This window comes from Tauraco erythrolophus, chromosome 11 (assembly GCF_009769465.1).
Source record: "Tauraco erythrolophus isolate bTauEry1 chromosome 11, bTauEry1.pri, whole genome shotgun sequence".
NCBI classification, from domain to species: domain Eukaryota; kingdom Metazoa; phylum Chordata; class Aves; order Musophagiformes; family Musophagidae; genus Tauraco; species Tauraco erythrolophus.
Window position 1 is genome coordinate 5,548,371 of NC_141475.1, and position 25,026 is coordinate 5,573,396.

At 42.4% G+C, this 25,026-nt stretch overlaps 2 protein-coding genes across 2 annotated transcripts; one reads left to right on the forward strand and one right to left on the reverse strand.

The window, feature by feature from the left end:
* Positions 1 to 2,967: 2,967 nt before the first annotated feature.
* Positions 2,968 to 16,264, forward strand: LOC104372667 (claudin-15). Its single transcript, XM_009978421.1, has 5 exons — positions 2,968 to 3,187; positions 11,475 to 11,639; positions 11,791 to 11,872; positions 14,635 to 14,745; positions 16,165 to 16,264. Exons 1-5 carry the CDS (start codon positions 2,968 to 2,970, stop codon positions 16,262 to 16,264), a joined length of 678 nt encoding a protein of 225 aa, XP_009976723.1.
* A 2,029-nt stretch (positions 16,265 to 18,293) lies between these two features.
* On the reverse strand, positions 18,294 to 19,696 carry DUSP28 (dual specificity phosphatase 28). The gene is made up of 2 exons (XM_009978423.2): positions 19,349 to 19,696; positions 18,294 to 18,428 (listed from the first exon to the last, which is right to left on the reverse strand). The coding sequence occupies exons 1-2, from the start codon at positions 19,694 to 19,696 to the stop codon at positions 18,294 to 18,296; spliced, it is 483 nt and encodes a 160-aa protein (XP_009976725.2).
* Between the last annotated feature and the right edge of the window lie 5,330 nt (positions 19,697 to 25,026).

The window sequence follows — 25,026 nt, forward strand, 5'->3', positions numbered from 1 at the left end:
AATGACTTAAATATTTTTCTTTGTTAACCCTTCCTGTGTTCAAACCACATACGTTTTTGCTGTGCTGTTTTTAATGTTAAAGTGATTTTTCTGCTTCTTCAGGGCTTGTTTTTATTGTGACAGCTCTCAGTTGTATATAGCCTGTGTGTGCAATTTGCAAGGGATACTGCTTTATGCATTTATTTGTTTTTGCTTTATGGTCAGTCTCCTTGAAGCACATTTGCTATTAGTTGTGCCATCATCTCAAACCTATAAACAGTGACAGTGCATGGCAGCTAGTACAATCAAGTCCTGAAGGATAGGGCAAGGTGTACGTGGTACCAGTATAAAAAGGAGGATGGATGTGGTGTCAGTTGAAATAAAAAGCTGTTTGCTTTTGAAAGCTGCTTTCTTGCAGATGGTTTCTATCAGCGAACTCTTAACGCATTAAAGCAATGCATTTTGCTGGCGTTACTTTTATTGTTAAAACTACAAGAGTGGTAGGAAATCATCACTGTCATCGCATGGGGACTGCAGTCCCCATGTCACTGGTGGCCCAGAGGGAATAAGGTATGGTCTGGACTGTCCTGTAGGTTTTGCATGGTAGCAGTATGGTCGGGAACGGCTGAGTGAGAGTGGCTCCTTGGGGAAGAGGAAGATGAAGAAAGGAAAAACAACAGCAGCAAAGTGGTTGCAGAGCCATCCCAGGCTGTTGGACCTCCCTCGACTGGGAGCCAGGGAGGTCTGTCCTGTCTCAGAGCATGTCTGAAATCACAAACCACACCTTTGCAGTTAACAGGATCCACTGGACGGGCCACCTGCACTGATCGCAGGGTTTGAACGCTGCCAGAGTAATAAAAGAATATAAAGAAAATAGACTTGTTTAAACAAAAAAAACCCAGCCTCCACCCCACTTTTCCACTGGCCCTTGTTTTACCCACTGGAGATGTGCATTTCAAGAGAGGCTCTAGGGCTCTCTGCTCCTGCCTTGTGTGGTCAACTGATCCCATCACTGGGATCCCAATCTTCACTGAGACACCAGACCCACTCCCTGGCCCCTAAGGATTCAAATACCAGCACTGCACGTTTTGCTTTCAAAGTAGCAGGTTTTGTTTGCATGCTCGTCTTAAGATGATCTGGAAAACAAAACACCTTTCAGTTGTTCCATTGTGCACCGCTGGAGTTGCTGCTTCTTGCCTTTACTTTTCCCTGTGTATTGAATTGAAATGGCACCATCCAGATTCAGACCACACGTGCACCTTTCTGTTGAGGTATAGTCACCCACAGTGAGGAGCTCATGGGTGTTGTGTCACCTCTTACAACTGCATTAATATGGGACAGTCATTTTAAGGGTGTGAGAAGGACTCTTACGGTGCTGTTTGTAGTCCTTCTATAAAATGATTGAATTTTGCTAGGATTGGAGGAAGGCTGTTCATTTGTGGTTTGTTGTTTTTTTTTTTTTTTCATGGAATCTAATTTCCACTTTGAAACCTATGATATTTAAAATGATTGTATTTTTATGAGAATTTTTTGTTTACAACTTTGACGTATGTTCTACCCATAGTGATGGTGCAGAGCATATAGTTTTATCTTCTCCTTACTGCCAGGAGTGAGTTGTGATTGCATGGATCATGTCTATGTAATAGGTGGAAAAATTCATTTGAATTATTTGCCTGCCCATGTGGTGTGAAATCTGCTTGCATTTGTTGCTGGATTTAAATTTACCATTTATTTCAGATATTCTCTGTTGACAGTTAAGTGCGTTTTGAAGAAGTTACACAGTCACTCGAGAGAAAAGTGCTCCCTTCTCAATGTAAGATTAGAATTTTATAGTGGAATATGCACCTTTTTAAGAATGAAATAAACTTAATCCTTCTTTCCTTGTGCAAACAAATTCCCAGTGTGTTGCAATCATTTACAATGACTGATCATGAGAGGAGGCTTGAATTTTTTTTTTTTTTTTAAAAAGCTGGAACCTTGCATATTCCTTCGCAGTGCGGGCTATGTCCTAAAACTAATCCTGTCTTCAATTGTTTGTTGTGTCTTATATGATCACAGGCCTCCTTTCATAAAAACAGTGTCTTGGTGAGAAGTGCAACAAAAGTGTCAAGTAAAACAGTCGTGAAAATTGTAGTAATATTTTTCTGTATTGCTTTGGAGTGCGACGGTGCGTGGGCAGCTCAGCAGCACTGACAAAGCAAATTATATGCAATGGTTGCCAGGTTAATCTGAACATCTTTAGTACTAAACTTCCATGATTTTGTTATAATTTTCTTATTCAAGTCATCCATTTCACTCAAACTTCACTGTAGCCAAAGGCCATGCCTGAGCCTTTGTCCAATAGGCTGGCAGAGCTCTGGCCCCGGGTCCTTGATTTTTAGAATGGGGGGAAAGGTCCTAAAGAGTATGAAACTTTCACTTGTTTGATCAAACTGGACTTCACAAAGTGCTGACACTAGTGTCTAGCAGGAAGGTAGACGAAACAGGTTAGAAACATATCATAAACGTGAGTATCAAAATTTACTTTGTTTTGAATTTGTATTTGTATGCATTGTAATCAGGAGATGAATAATTTATTAAAGTATTTGATCGTTTTAATTTTAAGCGACTTTTGAATTAGCAAACAAGTAAGGAACCGATGAAACATTGCAAATTCAAATTAGAGAATTCCTCAGTTGGGTCTTCTGGTTTTGCTCTGTCGGTATTTTTTGTAGTAAACGTATAGTAATAAAAGTGTTCCTAAGAAGGTACTCAGATGTCATATAATATTTAAGTATTTCAGTTCTTTAATGAGTTTTAGATTCCAGTTCTACAATTCCCTTATATGATAAATTATTTTGTAGGTGGACATCTTTCTGATGTTTTTTAAAGGTCAGACTTGTGTAAAGATAACTCCGTATACTTACTGTATGTGTATAAACTGTTTCAACAGGTTTCTAATATCAGAAATTTTGGGAAGCTTCTTTGAAAACAACTTCTGTCAGAAGAATGGCATCATTTTCTCAACAAATTTGTGCATTGCTGCTGGCTTTAGCAGGATTCACCATTTTACTTATTACTACCATGTCCAACAGATGGAAAATTTCAGACACTGCAACAGGGCTGGTTACTACAGACTGGGTTTCTGAAGGTCTTTGGATGGACTGTGCGGTGAATGCTTTTGGATCAATACAGTGCAAGAAATTTCTCTACATGTTGAGTTCAGACAGTAAGTGTTCGTGGCGTATCAATAGAAAATCCAGAGATGTAGTTTTATTTCTTCTTTTGGGACAGCAGGTTAGTGCAGTTAGATGGCACATACTGCAGTCATCACAGGGGGTCTAGTGTGGACAGGAGTTGTGCTGTCGTGCAGACAGGTGAAACAGTCCTAGTGAAACCCATGTGCTTCACCCTGCAATTCAGCTCAGTAACTGCTGTGGTTTTATTGCCACCTCTGTTGTGTTGACCTAGCGTTATGGGTGACATATGGTGAATCTAAGGATTTTTTTCATTGTTTGGAGGAAATAGCATCCCTTTACTCAGCCTAATTCTTAACTACAAGCAGATCACTGGTGCTTCTTTGTGCTTTGGTGTGAGACAAGACTTCTTAGATATTCCAGAACTTGTTTGATACCTTGTGCTGAATCCATGTATTTGTTTTGGAATTTATCCGAGGTGGCCTGCTTAAATTAAAATGCATCTGTGCAACTGATGCTTTTGTGTTTTCTGAGACTGAAAATTATTTGTTTGGATTGTTCTGGCTTTAAAAAGTATCTTTCTGTAAACACTGTTTTTATGGTAAAGGACTAGGAAGGACTGACATTGCAATTCTTTCCTCAGAAAACTGAATGTAGAAGCAGTAACAGTATAGCCTTTGAAAACTGGTATTTTGTTAAGCTTTCTGTCTTAAGCAGAACTCTCTGTTTATTCTTTTACAACTTCCAGTATTGTGCAGTCACTTTATGAGTTATGTCATGGAGTCATTTCTTCAAGCCTTCCTGCTTTATAGATCCCTGATCACTGTCATTGATCTTTGTCTGGACTCTTTCTAGCTGATTTATTCTTGATGCGCAGTGCTTAAAACTTACAAATATCATATCTACTATGACCATTTGTTTTTCTTGACACAGACATGGACTCCACTGAAGTCAGTGCTGACTGACTGTAAGGCAGATCTCTAAAATGTGAAAGTTTAGCTCTCAAGAATTAAGTCTCAAGATTCAGCATATTCATGATTCTTCCTCAGGGCCCTGGCTTTGGTGTCCTCACCTGCTTTCGTAATGATGGTGCCAGAGTTTAAGAATAAGTATCAGCATCCTGAGGCCAGAATTTGTAGCATCAAAAGGAGGCTAATTATATGCTTCCAAGCATTTAAAAACCACTACTCATTGTATCAGAGACGATGTCAGCTTTTCGTACCATTCCGATACCTGTTTGGCTCCTCTCTAAGACTTCCTCTTTGTAGACATCAGGGTCCTTAAGTTTCATTTAGAAACTTAGATATGATTTCTAGAAATTAAAGTGATAAGATGGGGCCAACAATCCTTCAGTTCTCGCATGTGGTAGCAAGATGGCATGGATGCTTATGATGGTGTGGCAGCTCTGCCTTGACTCATGTAACAGGGAGAAACAGATGTTTCAGCCCTGTTAGGAGACAAGCAGAGTCAATGTGGAAAAGCCTTTTTTTTAAAAATGCAGTTTCATTGCACCCAACATGGAAAGAAAATATTCCCCAGGAACAGAAGGGTTCCAGGTGAGCTGAAGCAGTCACCTCCTAAGGGTTCTCTTCCCTTCCTTCCCGTGGCCCTCGTAATTGGAAGGAAGGACCCCTGGTTGGCAAGGCTCGGTGGATCTTCTTCAGCTGTTCAAAGAACTGCGTGGTCCCGTGTCTGTCTCAGGGCTGTTTCTCTTTTTACAGTGCTCAGTCAGCGTTCCTGGGTCTTGAAACAAATCTGCAGAAATGATCAAAAGGGTGCAGCTCATGTTGATTAAACATTTACGGTGTTAGTATTTTCAGTATCTTTTTCCCAACTGTATTGGCGGATCTGATTTTAAAAAATACTATTTCTGCCTGTAAACTCTCTCTCAACCACATTACATGGAAATATGCTTTGTTTGGAGAATATCAGAGGGGTTAGGAGCGATTTCTCTCCTTGGTCATATATTGCTGTGGTCATATATGGTCATATCTTGGCATATCTATGTTGGCGTTTTACTTACATTAGGAGTACACTTTTATAATGAATTTTCCAGTTATTCTCATTTACTGCCCTTGGTTTGCATTGCACAGTGGTTTCCTTGTGGATGAAGCAAAGCAAGAAGATGTGCTCCAGGAACGTGCTTCCAGCCATTGACGGGCTTTCAGTTCACCCGGCTGTGTTAGAGCAAGTCTGAAGGAAAACGCTGAAGCTGTAGATGGTGTTGATGTGAAGCTATAGCAACACCAACTCTTTCACGCTGCTGCTGCAGAGCCTCCTTCAGAGCAGCATTTGCTGTTGTGTCCATTGCTTAGCAAACCATAATCTATGAAAGTCAGTGGAGAATAACCCTGTGTTCTTCAATGCCATTGCAGACTGGTTTACTTAAGTGCCATATAGGAAAAACTCATGCATTCCAAGTCTGCAGTTTAATTTTTTCTGAGTTTTTTTTTTTGTGTGCTTTATGACTGCCTGTTGAAATAGCTTTCTTAATTAGGAAGAGATTTTTTTTAAAAAACTGAAATTCCTAAAAAAATTTTTATCCTTGGTAGCAATATAAAATCTGGGGACACTTGATTCAAGGTCCCAACTAAACTCAACTTCCAAAGTTCTGTCGACAGAAATGATCACTGAGGTCACCGGAGTAGCACCTGTGCATGGATAAACTAATCTGAAACTCTTTGAAGGGCTTTTAATGGGATGCAGATACTCCAGTATGTTCCAGTATGTACAGTGTATCCTTTTTACTATGCCATCGTTTTTCAAATTGCAGTGACTTGGCAGAAGGAGGGAATTCTGTAAAAGTCACCCTGAGAAGATAAATTCCAACCAACCTACAGCATCAGCTCAAAGTGACCAGTGAATTTTGAAAAAAAACCCTCAGATATCTGTCATGGGCAAGTTGTGACGCTCTCAATGGCTAATCCTTCTGGTAGTCTCTTTGTAAATGCCATGAATCTGTTACTGTGTTGCATCACAGCAGGATTATTTTATGAAGAAACTCTGACTCCATTTCCTGGAGATAAAAGCAGATTATCACGGCAAGAGATGGTTAATCTCATTTGGACACACAAGCAGTTTCAGGTATTAACATTAATGGGTCACGTGAATTGAGTCTATGATTTTTGTCAAGAACAGAAGCGAGTAAACCCAGTTTAACGTACTTGTGCTTTTCCTAGAATAGCTTTTTTAAATAGTAAGATGTTCTGACAAATAGATGCAATCAGCTGACACATATTCCTTTTCATAAAGCCATTTTCCTTCATAGTTTTATTCCTTTTAAGATAGATCTGTCACACTGGCTCATTCATGCCCTTATATTTAATTTCCATGAAACATACATTACTACAATTGTATGCCAGTGTAAGTGGGACTATTTTTAAGATAGAATGTGTTTAACTATAAATCAATAGACTGTAAAATATTAATGGAAATTACTCATCCACAGACTTATCTTCCTGAAAGAAGCTGGCAGTACTGTTACTGTGGTTTACTTATGGCCATAACTCCAAAAAATGAACTAAATTTTCTAGCAACAGAAGAAAGTTCCTGTTCTCAAGCTTTTTTATGCTTGAGTCATCAAGAAAATAACACAGTAAAGCTTTTTGATTTGAGATCAATAATGAAATTATAAACAATTTTAATTCTGTGTAAACCCTAGTTGACTTCAGAGGAGAGACAGAAATAAAATATTTGCCAATATTATCAATCTTACAAGATATTTTGTAAAATACTGATTGAACTTTCTAGGCCGAGACTAAGAATAGGCTGATTTTGTCACTTCTCATTAGAAATTAATAGAATTAATATTGTCATTTTTTAAAAAATGTTAATATCTTTATCATGAACTGCTCCCACTTCTTATTGTCATGCACTGTAAGCCTTATCTCTGGGGTTGAGCAAAGAGCAAAGGTAGCCTCATTTTGGAGTGAAACCCAGAGATAAAACAGCAAGGAGGCTTCTGAAAAGCTTCACTTGATTATAATCTAATTATAGGGGTATTTAACTGTTACTACTCACAAGCATGACTGCTGCATTGGAAATTGTTGGTCTTCTTTTGTGCTGGGTTGGGTGGGCAATTATTGGAGCTACTTTGCCGAATGATAGCTGGAAAGTCTCCAGTATACATGGTAGTGTGATCACAACGTCTACATTTTTTGAAAACCTTTGGAAGAGTTGTGTACAAGACAGCACTGGAGTATCTACCTGCAGAGAATTTGACACTTTGCTTGCACTGCCTGGTATGTGACTTTGCACAGTCTTGTTTGCGTTGCTTAAAAATTTGTTGGGAAAAAGTAGAAAGGCTTTTGGTTTGGTAATCTGGTAGTACTGGAAAATAACTGGCTGAGAAGGACTTTGTGAGTTGAAGTAATAAAAAAATCTCTTAAGCAGCAGAATGTGTCAAGCACATTGGGAAAGGCTATAAAATAAGGCAAATGAAGTCGCTTGATCAAGCATTTATATAGACGTTTTAAATATGGTGTAATCTCTTTTCTAGCATCTTGTGGGAGGAATCAGTAGGAGACATTTTTAACACATCTTATGACAGTTCCATGTTTATTTGCAATTATGTATAGGCCTTCTTTTGCAGTACTTAATAGCTAATGTACCGTAGTTGGAGTTTTTTCATATAATAGGTAAGAAATACTATTTATAGCTAAGAAGTGGTAGTGGGTTTTGCGTCTTGAGAGTGAAAATTGTAGATAATGTAAGAAATACAGTGAGTGTATGTTATATATATTATAAGTTATATAATGTGTATATGTTATAAATAAAAACATTTGTCAGGACTTGTTAACTAATGTCCTGTTGGATGTGGTTCTAAGTACCAGGAAATTTAGGCTTGCTGGCTCCTGTACTCTGTATCAGTCTTCAGCAGAATTGTGGATTGTCCTCAAATGCTCAGCTAAGGCAATGTTCTGTGGATAGTAGGCACGTTTATAGACAATAAAGCTAATTTTTATTAATCTTGAATAATTCAGCAGGTAGATACTTTTCCCAGAAAAAAAATACCTTCCTACTTAGTTGAATCTACACTAGGAGGTGGCAAAACTAAATAGGTAGGAGGATACTCCTAATCTGAAGAATGTGTAACATAGGATTAGTGGGAATGAAGTATTATAATTCACTTTCTCTCTCAGTCTGAAATAAGCTGATGTTGTTGACCAGCTCTGACACTAGCGTAGCAATTCTCTGAAACTGTCTGTGTCCGGTACTTAGAGAATAATCTGTCCTTTATATCTTTTAGTGTTAGCTGACAATTGGTTTTAAAATCCATGTGTATATGAGGAGGAACATAGAGTCACAACCCTGTTTAAATTTACAGATCAGCAATAGCAGGATCATATCCGTCAGCCATTATCCTCTGCAGGGTGCTTATGTGAGTGTTCATGTATAAAGCACTTTGAGGGTTGGTTCATAACTTGCCACCACCAACTCCAGGCAGCATCTTGTCATTGATGTATTTACACGGTGTGTTGCCTCTGAGAGTGTTGTAGAGCTCCCATGTGTGCACATGTGGGCACTGGGGCCACATCAGGTTAGCATCCTGGAGCTGCTGCTAAAAAAGTGGGTTTTAAAGAAATTGGGGGGGGGGTGGTGTGTGCAGAAAAGAGCCTCATGTGTAGACGTGCTAAAGCAAAAGAGAAAGGAAGGCAAGCAACAGCAAGGCTCCTGGAGAATTGCAGATAACAACATGGAGTCAGGAAGGGACAAAATGGTAAATGAATAGACCAGACTCTGAAAGTGAATCTGTGAAGATTAAATTTGATCTGTTGAAGAGGAGATCGGTCACACTGTTGAGAAGATGGCAGTATATTTGATGGGTGTAAGAAGGGGAAGGGAAGTTTGCAGAATTGTAGAATAAAAAATGTTTTAGAAAGGAGAACTGAAAAAGAAACAATCTAGAAGACGCTGAATTGTCAAAAAAGTAGAGGACAGTTGGGCAAACCAGGAAATAGAAAGAAAAGGGGGGGTGATAGCAATGAGGGCTGAGCAAACAGTAAGACCTCCAAGAAATGTCTGTAGCATTTGCAGATATGAGCTAAGGTAGACTAAAAATTATCATGGTCAGTTTAGGTGTGTTTCAGATTGCTGTTGAGAAACTTAGCTGAAAGTGCTGCAGCAGAAGATGCCAGGGATTTGTGGAAGGAGGAGAAAAAAAAAAAAAAAAACAACACCAAAAGTGTCTTTGTTACCCTTCATCATAAGGACCATAAAGATTTTCCATGAAGGTTTCCTTATTGGCAACTGAGCTATGTGGTTTACCTCTAGTTTTTTTTTTTTTTGTGCATGGGAAATATCAGTTCTTTTAAGCAGATTTAAAGCTTTTGAATTTAGCAAGCCATCAGCCCAAATCACAAATGTTTGAAGTGAGGATCTTTTTAAAAGCAATATTGAGTAAGAGTGAAACCATGGCTGGCTACTATGTATAGCTAGCATTATCTATCTAGTCACAATTTGATCAAACATTTGGCATAAAGCAATTAGTTATCTGCCAATGCTTGTTAAACTCTTTTTTTCCCCTTCTTTTTAAGGTTCCATAGGTGTTTCTTCCAATGGGATTTTGGGGATCATTTCTTATGATTCGTATTGATTGATAAAAATAAGCTGACACTGTATCTGGTTCAATAAGCTCATTTTTAAGATAAAGACAACAAAAAATTGAGCTTCCTGGGCTGTGAAGTAAGCTCCTCAGTTATGGCTGTTGAGATTATTGCGTTGTGATACAAAGAAGATATGGTATGAAATTTCTTTTGTTAAAATAATATGGCCATTGGCTTGAAAGCAGTTAGCCTTATGCTTGTGTGTTCTGGAAAGATACGGGGAGTCCCATCTAACACTGCAGGAGTCACCTGAAATGTAAGTTGTTGGATCCCTGCTGTGGGTAATTCCTGCTGCTGTGGTGTAAGATCCCAAACTAGAAAGCAGCATCAGAGTTGAGTGCTTGTCCTAACAGTATCTTCTGCAGGCAAGAACCATGAATTGTTAATGGTACTTTAAGGGTCTTGAAAATTTTTGAAATTTTCTTGAATATTTTCCCTTGAAAATTTTGAAATCAGTGCTTAAAAAAAAAAATCAACAATGTTATCTCTGAATTCAGTGTATTTATCTCATGACTGCTTACTACTGTCTTTGATAACTCTCAAGCTTGCAGGACCAGTTCTCTTAGGGCATATAAAGCTATACAGTCCGCTGAGTCTGAGTCGGAATCTCTCTACCTCCTGTTTCTGTGCCTGGTTTTTGTTATCTGGAGGGCTCTGGGCTCACTCCTCTGTAGAGCTAGAGAGCAGGTTACCATGCAGGACACGGGGGTGATCAGGGAGCAAGAGCCTGAATGCTAGCATGAACGATGCGGCTCTCCAGATGCTGTCCAGTTCAGACCCTTTTCATGTGTGGTTAGAATCATAGAATCATTTAGGTTGGAAAAGACCTTTAAGACATCAAGTCCAACAAAGTTAGCAGCCAAGACCTTGACTTGTGTATTTCACAACAAAGGTGCCAAAGTGTCATTTGATCTGGAACCTGCTGAATCCAGGGTGCCATTTTCAAGGAGTCCTAAGTCTCTGTCTGACCTTCCTTCTTAGGCTGGTTAATTATCTGCTCCCGGGTTTTGTGCAATCGATACCTAAATGTGAAGACTGGGAGCTTACGCGATGCAGAATCGTCAGCATACCAAACTCCCTAATGTGCCCACACCAGCTGTGTCCTTTCCGCAGGAGTGTGTCTTAGGGAGGAGAGGAGTGCTGCAGCTCTCGATCTGCTCATCTCTCGTTTGTTACCCCCACTCAGCGTTTGAAGTGCACTGCTAAGTCGAGCACTTTCTTTCCCATCTCTCACTTGAAGTACCAAAGCTGGCACATTTTTCTAGTTCCTCTGTAGTGCCAGAGCCCTGCACACCTTGGATAAGACCTGGAGTTCAGCAGTGTCCTGTGTGCTCAGCTGCACAGGTGTAAGGAAGTCACCAGGCCTTTTGAGTAGGAGACTTATTTCTGCTTCTGTAAATGACCATATATACTGCTATGGGTTTCCACAGGACGTAAAGATGTAAGCTGTGAAGCCCTTGCTGTAATTTTTCTGGATTTACTAAAGGCCCAAGAGGATTTACTGAGCTTATAAACTGTATCAATCTGGTTGACTTAAAGGCTGAACACTGTAGGGTTTGGATGCTTCTCTGAACCAAATAACAAAGTGGTACAAGATTCACTTATTACAGCTCCTGTTAATTATGTCATTTCCTCTAATAATTTTTATTTTTTTCAGCACAAGATTAATTTGATTTCTGTATGTATCCTGATGTTTTTCTCTTTTCTGTCTTAGCTTATATTCAAGCATGCCGTGCCTTGATGATTACTTCCATCCTTTTGGGATTCATATCTACAGTTCTATCGCTGCTTGGTTTGAAGTGCACAAAGATCGGCTTCAGTGATGAAGATGTAAAAATGAAGTTAACTGTCACGGGAGGATTTCTCTTTATTTTCGGAGGTAATATTGAGGCTGAAATGAGAACGCTGTCGATACTTGGTATTGCTTTTCCAGCCAGACTAAATGAAATGAACACTTGTTCTTGGTTTAAAGCTGCTACAGCCATTAAAGGCATCATTCACCTGTGTGCTTTTTAAACTTTTTCTGGTAGGTCTCTGCTCCATGGTGGCTGTTTCTTGGTATGCTGCGATGGTTACTACTCAGTTTTTTGACCCATTGTATGCTGGAACCAAGTAAGTTAATAGATTTGTCATACCAAAGTCCATCATGTGTTACAGATAGCTGCACTAACCTCAGATGCTCCAGAGTTTCAGAACCTGGATGGATCCCGTTATCCAGTCCTACAGGAGGAAAAATTTGTCTTCAGGAAATCTTTTCACATCAGCGGTGTTGATGGGGAGGGAAGAGAGTTCTCCTCTGGAAGGTTTAGTGAATGTGTGGGGAATATCAACCCCCACATCTGAGGGGTTTCTGTACTGTGTGTCCATTTTCTTGTGAGACTCAATTAAGCGCATATCTCTATGTTATGATGAAGAAAAGGTAAAAGTCTTAATTTTCTTCAGCATTTAGCCTTGGAGAGGTACAAAATTCTAGCTATGGCTAGAATACAATGCCTCAGATGTACAAGCAAATGCAAAAACCTACAGAAATCAGCTTAAACTGTGTACTAGTGACCTGCAGATAGCTGAGATGTCATTGAAGAATGCTGCTTGTCTTAGAGACGTAAAAAAATATTTTTCACTATATAGTAACAGCTCAACATTTGTTTGCCTTATGAATTAAAACAAGGCAAAGTTTGTGGGACTATCAGCTCATCTAGTTGCGCACAAACAAGTTTCAAGGTATAAAAGCCCTTATTCTTGCCTGATATAAAAGAAACAGTCTTCAATGGCACCTTATCTATGTCAATAGATTTAGCAATGAGGAACAAGGGTGGAGGTGACCGGGCCTCTCCTTCAGAGAGGGGGAAAAAGGGGGAGGGAAACATAATATATTGTCTATGGAACATGAGAAAGCTGGTTTGGGGAAAAGCGGACATTTATAATTTGCCAGTATCTCTAGCAAGTATATAATGTTTAGCTCAGTAAACCATAAATATTTAGTTGCTAGGATCATATTCGAAGTGTTTTGTAAGTTTCCACCTGAGAATTAGTTCAGGGAAGTCAGAAGTGAAGTGCTTTGTTATGAATCAAAGTACTTTAGGCAATTGCTTTGGATGTTTGTCAATTTTCCTTGTGTTTTCAAACAAGCACTTACACAGAAATTGCACTTGTGAATACTTTTTGTTGTTTTATATCCCCTTGAGAGAATGATATGAAGGGTAATAAATACGTTAGAGGCCCGAAACAACTGTTGATAAGGAATTTCAGTTAGGGGGATAGTTAGTGAGTATTATAGTTATCTGGTATAGCTTTGGGGCTTCAACATCTATGTATGTTAATCAGTTACCAGATTGTTTGCATTCAGTAGCTAAAGAATTTTTTTTTTTTTAATATCTAAACGTCATGTTTAAGACTATCAATTCACTAAGCAGTTCCTAATGAATTAACTTTGATCATTGGTAAAGCCAGACATGCTCTTGAGGAAGTTTGTGCTCCTTGGATGCTGTGAGACAGGTTTAAATTCAATTCCAGGCCAGTATTGATTTTCACTCTTAAGAGACTGGCAAATTTGGCTTTTCAGATTGTAGGGGTTTTTTTTTGGCCTGACTTCAGCAAAATAGTAAAGTAAATTCTTAGATGAATTTCTCATACAGCTGTGAAGGCAACCTAAGTTCTCCTGCCAATCCCTCCTCTATACTTTCCTTTGGTATGATGTCTACAACATTCCCCTCTATGGGTGACTAGTAAGCAGAGACAATTGTGTGCACTGGGCAACACTCTCTGATTGTTCCTTAGCATTGCTCCAGCAACTTGCACTCCTGGTTTTTTTTGAGATAATGATTGTCTTGTTCCATGTCTGGAGAGTGCCTAAAACAGTGGCAACCTTGCAGCTCCGGTGAGAACATGGAGAGCAGTGAACCTGTGTAAACCTCTGAAACCTTCCTGTTAGCAAATAATTCTGGAGTCAGGAACTTCAATACTTTTAAATGATGATTTTGTATTTACAAATGGAAAGAAAGCACATGTATCTGGTTTCAGTATACCTTCTACGCAGTCCATGAAAACTGATTTTACCCTTATATTAGGTATCTCAGCCCACAGAGGTACAGCTGTATCATGTATATAGTCTTTGTCCAAATATAAAAACTTGTTTTCCTCTTTTTTGCGAAACTCCTGCCAGACTTTCCCAGGCTCAGTCATGTCTAGCCTTTGGCTCAAATTCATTATCAGTGAATTTCTTGGACTGGACTGGGGGGTTTTCTGAAGGATGTAGTTTTGTACAGTAAAATGGAGAACTATTCTTTTTCAACCTGGGACTATTCATAAATGTATTTCAGCCATATAACCTCAGAGAGTGTTGAATATTCTTTAGGATACTTAAGTTTTAAGACTAGCTCTATACAAATAGCTACTTGTAGGTGATCAAGCATTGTGTCCATAGAAAGCTGGTTTCTGTGGATAGCCTGTTCTCTTGACTCAGACAGTAAGGTCCGAATCATTTAGTTTCACAAAATGACCTGAGTGGTACAGCTACTAGAAGGGCAAAATAAGTGTTGTGGACTGCACAGAAGACATATTATTATCATTTATTAACAACAATTTATTAGATATATGCAAGTATTTGTTGCTACTTATCTTTATGTTGCTTAGTACTTTCTGGACTGTCACTAATGTGGCAGAGCACTTAAATATACATATGAGAGTTTTACTGAACAGACACAAAGCCAGATCTGTTCTCCTCTGTTATCTGTTGAAGCACCTTTCAGTTAACTGCTTTCTACGCAGACTAGAATTTGTTTGTTTGCGTGATTTGTGCACCCTATGGCTCCGTCGAAAATAATAGCTTTGTGATCCTGTTATGTGCTGTTTCCATAAAATCTTTCATGTTTCAGGTATGAACTAGGAGATGGTCTATACTTAGGCTGGGCTGGATCTATTCTTTATATGCTTGGTGGGATCTTACTGACCTGTTCATGCAAACGGAAGAAAAACCAGGATTACAGGTAATCTTGGGTTTGTCAATTGAAATAGTAGCTCTCAGTTATACGCCGTTTTCTATCTGTATGGTATTTTCTCTCACTCACCCCCAGGTATGAATCTGTAGCCATATAGAGTACAACTAGGAAATTGTACCTGTTAATTCAGTGCTATGGCATGTCACAGGCTTGTGGTGGCAGGGGATGCTGTACTGAATACTTGTACCTCCCAGATAGTGTAGTATCTCCCAGATAGTAGATAGATATCCCAGTACTTGTTGATACTTTGCCATCAGCAGCCACCTATAACTAGTATTTGGTAATTCTGGGTACTGCTGATGGTTCTAAGAAAATCTACATGATGACAATGTGCAGTGGAAGAGCGAACTGTCTATTGCCAAAAGAAAAAAGTGTATCAAACATTATAGTGTATTATAATGAAGTTTCTCTGCAATACTCACTACTATTAAAACATTCAAATGCCATTTAATTTGCAGAAGGTGTAATGGCATTTCCTTTCCACAGCATATCCAATTGATCATTAGGCATGTATGATTAGTTTTTTCTTGTTCCTTATGGAAATGTCTTGTTGCACACTGAGTAAGAAAAGCTGAGATTTCTGGTCTCAAACCTTGCCTGGATTTTTTTTTTTTTTTCCAATCTTAAATTATTCACACATACAGAAGGTCTCTTTCGGAAGGATAGGGATGAAATTATCAGAAATAGCAGAGGTCCATGTGTACCCAGAAGAACCCAAATGGCTTGGAGGCTGAACTGGCTAAGCTTGAGAGGATGATAACATGGAAGGAAGAAGCATTCTCATGGCTGCCATATTTCATCTTAGGAAAGCTGTGTCAAAACACATAATAAGTGAAAGTGTTCCTCCAATGCTCCATTGCCTAATCTGAAGCCATTTAAGTTTTATGATAATCGTTCATTAGCCACATTGTGCTTTAGATCTCGCTCATCATGCTTTGATACAAAGTACCATATATCCTGAAATATGATGAAAATCAGGTGAAACCAATGTATGAAACAGAAGTTCAACATGATGAATTGACAGCTGAAGGGGTTGGCAGAAGATACTTCTGTTTTCCTTTCGTATAATCTTGATTCCTGTATTAAAAACTGCAGCTTGCACAAAGGCATTAAGGTCTAGGTTCTCTTTTGCTTTAGGGACTTGACTAAAATGCCTAGAGGAAGAGCACAGGTGAGTTAGGAACCTAGAGTGTGTTTCTGGTTACAAGAGAGATGGCTGTGCTGCCTGTCAAAGAGCCCATCTCCTTCCCCTTAGCCACAAGACTGATGAGAACAGCAGGTGTCTGATTTCTGCACCTTTGTGAAGAATGTGCTATCGGTGGGTTGGATACAGACCCAAATGAGTATGTGACTATGTGGACGTGTGTAATACCTATTATTTTGCATCTTTTTTTTCTTTACTTACAGTTGCAACAAATACGCATATTCGGCAGGCCAGGCATCTCATCGGCCGCGCATTTACACCAAAAACTCTGAGACGGACACAAGCAACAAGGAGTACGTCTAAACTTACCTTTTACATCACTTGTAACGCTAGCAGGGTATGAACTCAAATAAAGAAGTGAACTACTTTCAGAGTTCCAGTTCCAAGTTGCAATCTTTCAGCAGTACAAGGAGCAGGAGGTATGGTTTTCAATGTAAATAGGAATGGTTTTCCGGGAATGGTTTTCAAATGCAAATAGATTTCTACGGAAAATGCTGTGATGTGAAATCCTGCGGCACGGAGGTTTCCCGCATGCTGAGAAGCCTGGTAAAATTTAACCACGGAGCGCGGTGTATGGTGACGATCAAGAGCAACTGTTTCTGTTTCAGATGACTCAGAAATGCCGAACTGATATGCTGTAGCTGACTGCAAGTTAATACGCTTCACAGTTAGAAATGTATTGTGTTTTCATTAATGTTTAGCTTCCTACTTTTGTTTGGCACCTTTAGCTTTTGACAGGAAATAAACTTTATTCCACAGACTGACTGAAAGTGGTTTTCTGAGGAGTGGTAACCTGGCCATTAATGAGGATATAGTCTATATACTGTAGGCTTGAAGAAGTCTCATGTTATACTGAAATTCATATTATGTATGATGATCAAGATTTAGAAAAGCTACAAAAAATTCCATCACAACCACTCACCTCCAAATCTGCAGATGTGCAACAAGTTTCTTTTTGGTTGTAATGCAGATACCAAAGAGAAATGATACAGAATGAACCAAACACAGCTGGAAGTGGAGACAGAATCTGGTGCGAAAATTCCTTGTGATAACAAAGATGATGATAGCCTTACTTTTTTATTTCTATTTCTATGTCTTCAGCTTTTAAAAGAATCTTATTTTATTCTGAGCAATCTTTAACTTTGGGAACTTTACTGCATCTTAATTGTGTAATTTATATAACTCCTCGGTAGCTTTATTCTCCATCATGGTTCCATCATCAGAATTTCTGCCTTAAACTATTCCACTGCTTGGAGCATGTATTTGCCTTGTGTAAGCACTTGGACAGATGATGATGAGCTAACTTTATTTTGATGCTTTGAGCAACATGGAATGGAAGTGGAACACTGCAGATGCACAGGTTTCATAACTTGTCCCTTTTAAATTACAAACGTATTGATACAGTTTGACAAAATACCTTTGTGTTTTTCTCTACTTATAACGTCTTATTATAAACATAATTGTAGCCTGATTTAGAAGCTTCATGCAGCTTCCTTGATATCACAATAGATAATTTCACGGGGCAATGTGCAAGCAGTCTTAGCACAAATGATTTAGCCATGTTGCTTGCGTACAGGTACAACTGACACATTAAGGCGTGAATTGGGCACTGATAGATGTTGTTAGGCTTAGTAAGGAGAGTTAGAAGGAGTGAGGATTACTTTTAGATTGCTTATGTCATCTTTTTCCCTCCACTATCAACTACTCTTTTAAAAATCATCCCTTTGGCATTTTGAAGAGTAACATCAAAAGCCGAAAAGGCACTTAACTTGCATGGTGAGAGCTGAACTTCTCACCAGCATCTGTCCTCTGGATTTTTAGACAATTTTGTGATGCTATTTTGGTCTAGTTGAACATAAGGAAACTGCAGAGCGCAGGCAGTGACTAAACAGTTCCAGCATTGGTTTCCTACCAAAGGGTGTATCGGCTCATGAACATGAATTATCATCCAGGGAAGAGACAAATTCAGAACTTTCTTGGTCTGGCATCAGATCTTCTAGTGACATCACTGGAAAGTTTAATTAAAAACCAAGAGTAAAATCCTTATATAGTAACTCATTCATTAATTCAATACATTGTTATTGTATTCAGTGTCATTCAGTGCAAGTAAATGCTGAAGATACCACGACTTCCACTGATTTGTTGGCAGTCCTTCCAATCATTTTCTGTTTCTGTTGTTTCTCCTCTGCTTATCTGCCCCTTTCCCATGTATCTTCAACCATCAATACAGACTGGGGAGGAAGGCATTTTATGTATAGGTGATATATGAAGTGTTGATTTTTTTTTTTTTTTTAAATCTGTAGCAAGCCACTTAAGTCTCTCTAAAATATCTTCACACATTGCTATTTTTAAGTCCTTTGCTCAGCAGATCAGACTGCTTTGGTATCTGCAAATCTTCTTCATATCTCTGCAGCTGAGACCAAAACCCTGCATTGGGTTCTGCTACTGGTCTGGCAGCCTTCACAGTCTAGGAAAAAAAAAGAGAAATGTTGTAGAAGCAAGGGAAGGTATCATGAAAAGGGATTTCTTCCTCTTTGACTTTTGAGAAGATTTACTTCGTTATTCCACAGCAAAATCAAAACCAAACAGATATTTTGGTGAGCTGACCTCACACTGTTCTTGCTAAGGCCTCCTGGCCTATGGTCTGAGTTATAGAACAGATTGATGGGTGAGACATGAAAAAAGAGCTGTTGACTTTGCTGGAAATGTGCATGTCTCTCTCCAAGTGTGGTGACACTGCTCACCTTTAAGACAGAGTGAAACTTGGTCATGTATCTGCATGCCTCTGTCTAATACTGAGCAAAACCGTGTCTCGAGACTTTAGTGACATACCTACCGAACGGGTGATGACTAAAAGACTGCAGAGCATGCGTCGCATGTGTTGGACAGGTGTCCTAATGAAGTTAGTCCCTAGCCCTCTAGTCGACCTAACAGATGATGTTTCTTTGCTCTGTTGAGCTGTCACATAGGTAGTAAGAGCAAATCCTGCCAAATAACTTCTGCACGTACTTGTTTCCTTTTGACTTATTGGCTTTGAGTCTGTGTCTCTTAATTTCACACATCATGACAAGCAAATTATAGGGAAAACGTTCACAAAACAACCAACTTGGCTTATTTTGCTACCAGTGCTTAAAGCCTATTTGCATTTGTAATTATATTTGTCCCAGAAACCTCATGTCAAAAACTTATTTGTCCAAGTAGGGGGCTGAAAAAACTTACAGTGGAATTTTATTCAAAGGCTGAGTGTCTACAAAACTGTGAACAAACAAGCGAGAGCGCCAAAATAATTCTATTTAATTAGAAATAGAAACCATCATTATTCATTATAAGCATTGCATTTCCTACCCAAAAGACGTCTAAATATAAATCTGGGTGTAAGTACAATACCTCAAAGGCATCCTTCAGTGTGAGCTTTCTGTGTCTCATCAGGTAAGCCGTGCAAATGGCGGCTGATCGGCTGCGGCCATTTTTACAGTAAACTAAGCACTTCCCACCGCTCCTCACAGCCTCTTCTATAGCGTCGCCGCACTGCCCGAAGTACCGATACAGGTCTTCAGCCGGATCGTCCAACACGGGCACGCGTACGCCCCGCACCTGCGGCAGGCTGGGGAAGGGCTGCTGCCTGGTGACATTAACGCAGAAGGTGACTCCCTCCCGCCGCAGCAGGTCCTCGTCGCAGGCTGCCCTGGCGTTGCCGATGAGCAGCGAGGCCGTGACCTTGCAGAGCTGGAGCATCGGCAGCCACGGCCGCGGCGTCGCCGGCACCACCGCCCCGCTGCAGAGCTCCCGGATCGGCCCCTCCACGTGGCATTCGAGCCGTGGCACGGCCCCGGAGCAGCGGGACGTCGCGGGGAGCGGGGTGCGGGTTGTTTACCCCGGGGAGCGGGGTGCGGGTCGTTCGCCCCGGCAGTGTCCGGCTGCGCGGCCCTGCAGCCGGCTGCGCTGTGCTATATTTATCCCCTCTGGGTGTAACGGTTTCAGGCAGGTCCTAGTGCCTGCTGGGTCCCGAGAGCTGCAGTCGAGCCGCCAAAAGCAATGTCAGAGCCTACGGATCATGAGTAAAACAGTCGGATTTGTACAGTCCCTATCCCTGCAGCGGCTTCTTACAGGAAGCTAAAACCCCTGTCGGCCTCACAGGAAGGCGGCCGCTGGGGTCAGCACTGATGTAATATTGGTGCAATGATGCACTGTCGATGTGGTCACCTCCAGCTCACCTCCAGCTCACCTAGTTGCCCCACACCTACCACGAAAGCGTCTTTTGAGTAATCAGAAAATGATTTACTAGGCTAATTAGATACGGTAGCGCTAATCTTTCTGGACTTCAGCAAAATCGCTGGTGTGGTGCCAGGGCAGAGGGTATCTTACGTGTGCGCACGCAGCCACGCGTTCGAGCTGTGAAGCCTGGGAGGGGATGGGGCCAAAGGCCCGGCCAGGGGAACGCCACATCCGCTGGTGCCAGGTGCGTGATGCAGGGCTGGACGCGGGTCCCAGGCACTTCCTGGCAGACCGAGCCTGTGGCTGAGCTTCTTGAACACTTTTCTTTCTGGCCATGATGCAAAGAAAAGAGCCTGTGGCTGACATTTGGTGCTGGCACGAAGATGGACCTGGACTATCACAGCAGCCGGGCACAGACTAATAAGACTGGTGTGAAACACAATGCCAGCCAGTAAGAATCAGCCCTGAGGGATGAGGATGAACTTTCAGTCCGTCATGGAGGGAGGGGAAGCCAACTTGCTGTGCACCTGCCATCACTTGTGTCAACAACAGCCTGCCAGAGAGATGCTGGCTCCGGAGCCAAGGGAGATGGCTCCCTCACATAAGCATAAGAGCACAGCGTCCCCTCCTGCTGTTTGTCACACACCTCACCTGCCCACAGGCTCATTCCTCTGCCCTGTCGCTTCCTTCGCCCAGGGCTCAGGGCATGTGGCTGGACAAAGGCTCTGCCAGCCCAGGAGGCACCATTCAGGCTGGGTCCCTGAAGCTGGAAAGGAGAAAGCTCAGCATCACCCTGATGCTGCCTGCCCCAGCAATGTCAGAGAGCCCTTGGGTTCTCCTGCAGCCACAACTTCCAGGATTTTCAGGCACCACCCTCATCCAGCTCAGCATTTCCATGGCACACCCTTATTCCCAGGCCATGACACTGTGGATCAGACAAGGAGCCTTTCTGCAATCACGGCCAGGTATTTTCCTGATCAAACAGGCATGTGTTGGTTCCCTGTGCTGTGGAAAGGAGCCAGCTGCTGCCTGACCTTCCTCCGCTCGCCTGGGAAGTGACAAAGGCTCCTCTTTCTTCTGCCTGCCCTCATTTGAGGGCTTTCTTGGGCTCCTGCAGAGGTCCCTGGGTGGTGATTTATGGACATGCTTCAGTTCAAACCTGGGAGAAAGGAGAAGACACTGACATGACTCGAGACACCACAGTCCCTTTGCAACTTGCAACACTCATCGGCTCACCAGAGCCATTTTGGCCGTGCCGTGAAGGCCATCGGTTTCCAAAGCAGCACACACCACATCCCAGGACTGTCCTGGGAAATAGTGTTACCCAGCCAAGCAGCACAGGACGTGACTGAAAAACAGCACTCGTATATCTTCAATGAGGAGTGTGCCTACACCTCTCAGGATGTGCACTATGGTCTTTCCCTTCCCAATGCAGCAGGAGAAGAGGCACATGGTGTCCTGGATGCACCCCACCACTCTTTGAAGACACAAAGGTGGCTGCAGCTGTCTGAGCATACCACAGGGGCTCCAGGACTTTGCCACCTGGAAAACCACACAAGAAAGATGAGGGAGGGGTCCATTATTGCAGCCACCCGTCATCAGGCTGCGATCAACTGCCAGCAGCCACTGTTAAAAAAAAGTGGCTAACAGCAAGAACACTCCTAAAGGGCCCACTGTGCTGAGTTTTCAAAGAATCATAGAATGGTTTGGGTTGGAAGGGACCTTAAAGATCATCTAGTTCTAACCCCTTGCCATCATGGGCAGGGACACCTTCCCCTAGATCAGGTTGCTCAAAGTCCCATCCAACCTGGCCTTGTACACTTCCAGGGATGGGGTATCCACAGCTTCTCTGGCTTTTCCCCGCCACACCTGCTCTTGTTAGTAAAACCATGATTTTACTTCGCATGGCATCACACTCGATGTGGCATGAACCTTCCACTGATCCATGTGGGCAGCAGCAGCCCAGCAGATTGCTCCGGGATTTGCCAGACATACCTGGTGTGCCTTATTGGCTTATCAGTTCCCTGCAGCTCATCCCAGCACTGGTCCAGGAGGTCTCTGGGCCTCCATCCCAGAGCAGCATTGTCGCATTAGCACCAACAAATGTCACTGCTTCTGCACCCATGCTGCCTTGCTATGAGGCTACAGATGTTTACCAGCGACCTGCCTGCAGTTGACTTAAGGACGGTCGGTCCTTCAAGGCTGGTTGTCCCTTCCCACCAGCCTGCCCTGTATCGTGTGCCCATGCAGAGGAGGAAGTAAGAGCAGGGTAGTTACCATTACCTGGAGAGTAATTACACACTAAATGCAAATACCATCTCCCAGCAGCGAACACATGGTCTCCTCTGCAAGAAGATGCTTGAACTGCAGGGTAATGGTCTCATCCTCCGGCTAGGAAAGGTCTGATGCCTCAGTCCAGATTTTGCTGGTGGCTGCTGGGAGGTTTCTGGTCTTGGTGCCACTGCCGGTTGGGGTACGGTGCAAACACCTCGTGCAAGCAGCCCCGGTTACGCTGGCTGTCTCTCGTCCTCTTGCCATGTTCCGCTGTAAAGTGTCCCACCGTCTTGGCGAGCCCCTTGTAGGTACAGGGCTGCTACCGGAGTCGCTGCAGCCGTCCCTCCTCGGGGACAGCGGGCTGTGTGGCTGCAGGGAAGCAGGAGCTGAGCTGAGCCCTGGGCTTTCTGCAAGTTCTTAGCAGTGAATTTGCAAACATAGGGCGTTCAGCGGCATCACAAACCAACAGAAACGTTTTCAAACAGCTTTAATACGCACACAGCTGTAAGTGGCCGTTATTTAAGATCCTAATTAGACACAGAGGAGACAAAGGAAGCGACTGGTCTGGAAACAACTTCTCCTGGGAGAAGATCAACGTTTCTACACTTGTCTGTATGTATATAAACGTGCATGTGGTGCAAACAGCTGTAAGTGCAGGACAGGAAACTAAAGAAATACCTACTCACTCAAAGGTATCACTCAATTTATTAAATTTAAGTGATATTTGCTTCCAGGCAGATAGATACACTTTAGTAGTTTCCAGTTACCAAGTCTCTCTCAGACACTTCACGAGCGGCTTTCGACGCGTTACCTTGACTCCTGCACTCACCCGCTTCTGCAAGTGGACAGGGCAGAGCTGAAGCACAAACCTTTCTGCTGCATCAGTTCAGCCTCGAGCACGCGCTCGAGATCGAACACCTGCGTCACTGCGACGGCCCAGCGGTCTCCTGCGCTCGCCGCTAACCCTGCCAACAGCTGCACTAGGACAAGGCCACGGTGAGTAACGAGCACAACACTTTGCAATGACAAACACCGAGGGTGTTTCTGATTCCCCGTGCTATTATGCCATGACTTTTTGTGCATCTGTATGAAGAAGAGAACATTTAGCACACTTGCTCGGATGACTCGAGTCAGGTTCACCGTGTTTCCACCCACATGACATCCACACGACCCTAGCAGTTGTCCCTCCAGATGACACAGGGTTGAATGCAGGCAAACCCCCAAGCCCAACATCGGCATCAGCCTGTTACAAACCTTGTGGCTGAACGCACGATTCCATTCCTTGGGACTCCTGACCTGGCCTTTTATCTGTGCCTCAATGAGGAAAAAGGAAGAAAACTCCAAACTCAGCTTAAATGGAGAAGAAAAAGAATTGCCCTGTAAATACAGATTTAAGTCTCCAGCCTTTTTATTTATACAAGGATTCAAAGAACATATTTCAACTTTAGATAAACAGTGCAAGAGAGTTACAAGTACCTTGGTAACAGAAAGAAATAGATAACTGTCCAGCTATGCCAATAAGTGAAATAATTCTTACTCCTGCAGATAGAAATGCACCTGTTTAAAGCAAAGGTGGACTTTAGATATTTTGCTATACCTTAGCCCCTACCAAGCCCACCGGAAAACAACAGGCAGTTTGTCATCTGTAAATGATAAGTAGCTGCGCTCTCAAAGCCTTTTGAGACCCTCGCCCTTAGTTAAAACATACACATTATGGCACAAAAGAGCAAGCTGAAAGACAGAGACACTTGGAAATCCACTGTTTCTGGTTCTCCCCTTTCCAGGGACAGGGGTCTTTGTCAATATTTTTCCCTAGCCCACTACCCGCCTCTGCACCCCTGCGAAGTACGAGGCCTTTTCAAACCAAAACACCACGAATCAGCACCTCGGCAACATCGAAGGGAATGTTCCTCCCCAGCCACCCCTGTTCCCCAGAGCTCCCGATTCACCTAACCAGCCCGTGGCAGCCACCGGCCCCGGCCGTGGCTGCAGCCCTCAGCCTGCAACCACCACGGGGCTGGGGAGTTTGTCACAACGGTTCTGAGTGGGCAGTAGCCCAGGAAACGTCATTGATAAGCACTGAAAAAGCCACAGGCTCAGGGCTTGTCTGGACCTGGGCTGACTTCAGTTTGTTGAGCTGTGCCAGCAGCTGCCTGGCCGTCGGGTAACTATAGTTTGCTTTAATTTAGAGCGATACCAAGTCGATACCCTGGGGGGCACTTGGCCGTTTAGGCCCCCAGCAGAAGGTGGCACGGCCAAGTGCAGCCCCGGGCCACCAAATTGCAGCAGGTTGGGGAAACCGCTTTGGAATAACAAAGAGAATGGAAAAACTGAATAACCATGAACCAAGAAAAAGCAGCAGCGTAGGCAGACTGTGTGAAAAGGTACACAAAACAAACCTAAGCGGCCCCAGGACCGACCACGGAGGAAGCACCACCGCCACCATCACACGCCTCCAGGCACAGAGGGGGAAGAGCCCCGGGCGCTGCCCTCGCCTGACCCATGCAGCCCATAGGCTGCCGATGCTGCCTGAGCCCCTCCTCGGCCCCACGGCAGAAGCTGTCACCTTCATAGAA

What these genes read in the sequence shown, in the direction of transcription:
- LOC104372667 (XM_009978421.1), top strand. Translation starts at nt 2,968, where the DNA reads ATGGCATCATTTTCTCAACAAATTTGTGCATTGCTGCTGGCTTTAGCA. An exon ending in ATTTCTCTTTATTTTCGGAG is followed by an intron (nt 11,640 to 11,790) that starts GTAATATTGAGG and finishes TTTTTCTGGTAG; the next exon opens with GTCTCTGCTCCATGGTGGCT. An exon ending in CCATTGTATGCTGGAACCAA is followed by an intron (nt 11,873 to 14,634) that starts GTAAGTTAATAG and finishes TTCATGTTTCAG; the next exon opens with GTATGAACTAGGAGATGGTC.
- DUSP28 (XM_009978423.2), bottom strand. Translation starts at nt 19,696, where the DNA reads ATGCTCCAGCTCTGCAAGGTCACGGCCTCGCTGCTCATCGGCAACGCC. An exon ending in CACTGAAGGATGCCTTTGAG is followed by an intron (nt 18,429 to 19,348) that starts GTATTGTACTTA and finishes TTTTTTTCCTAG; the next exon opens with ACTGTGAAGGCTGCCAGACC.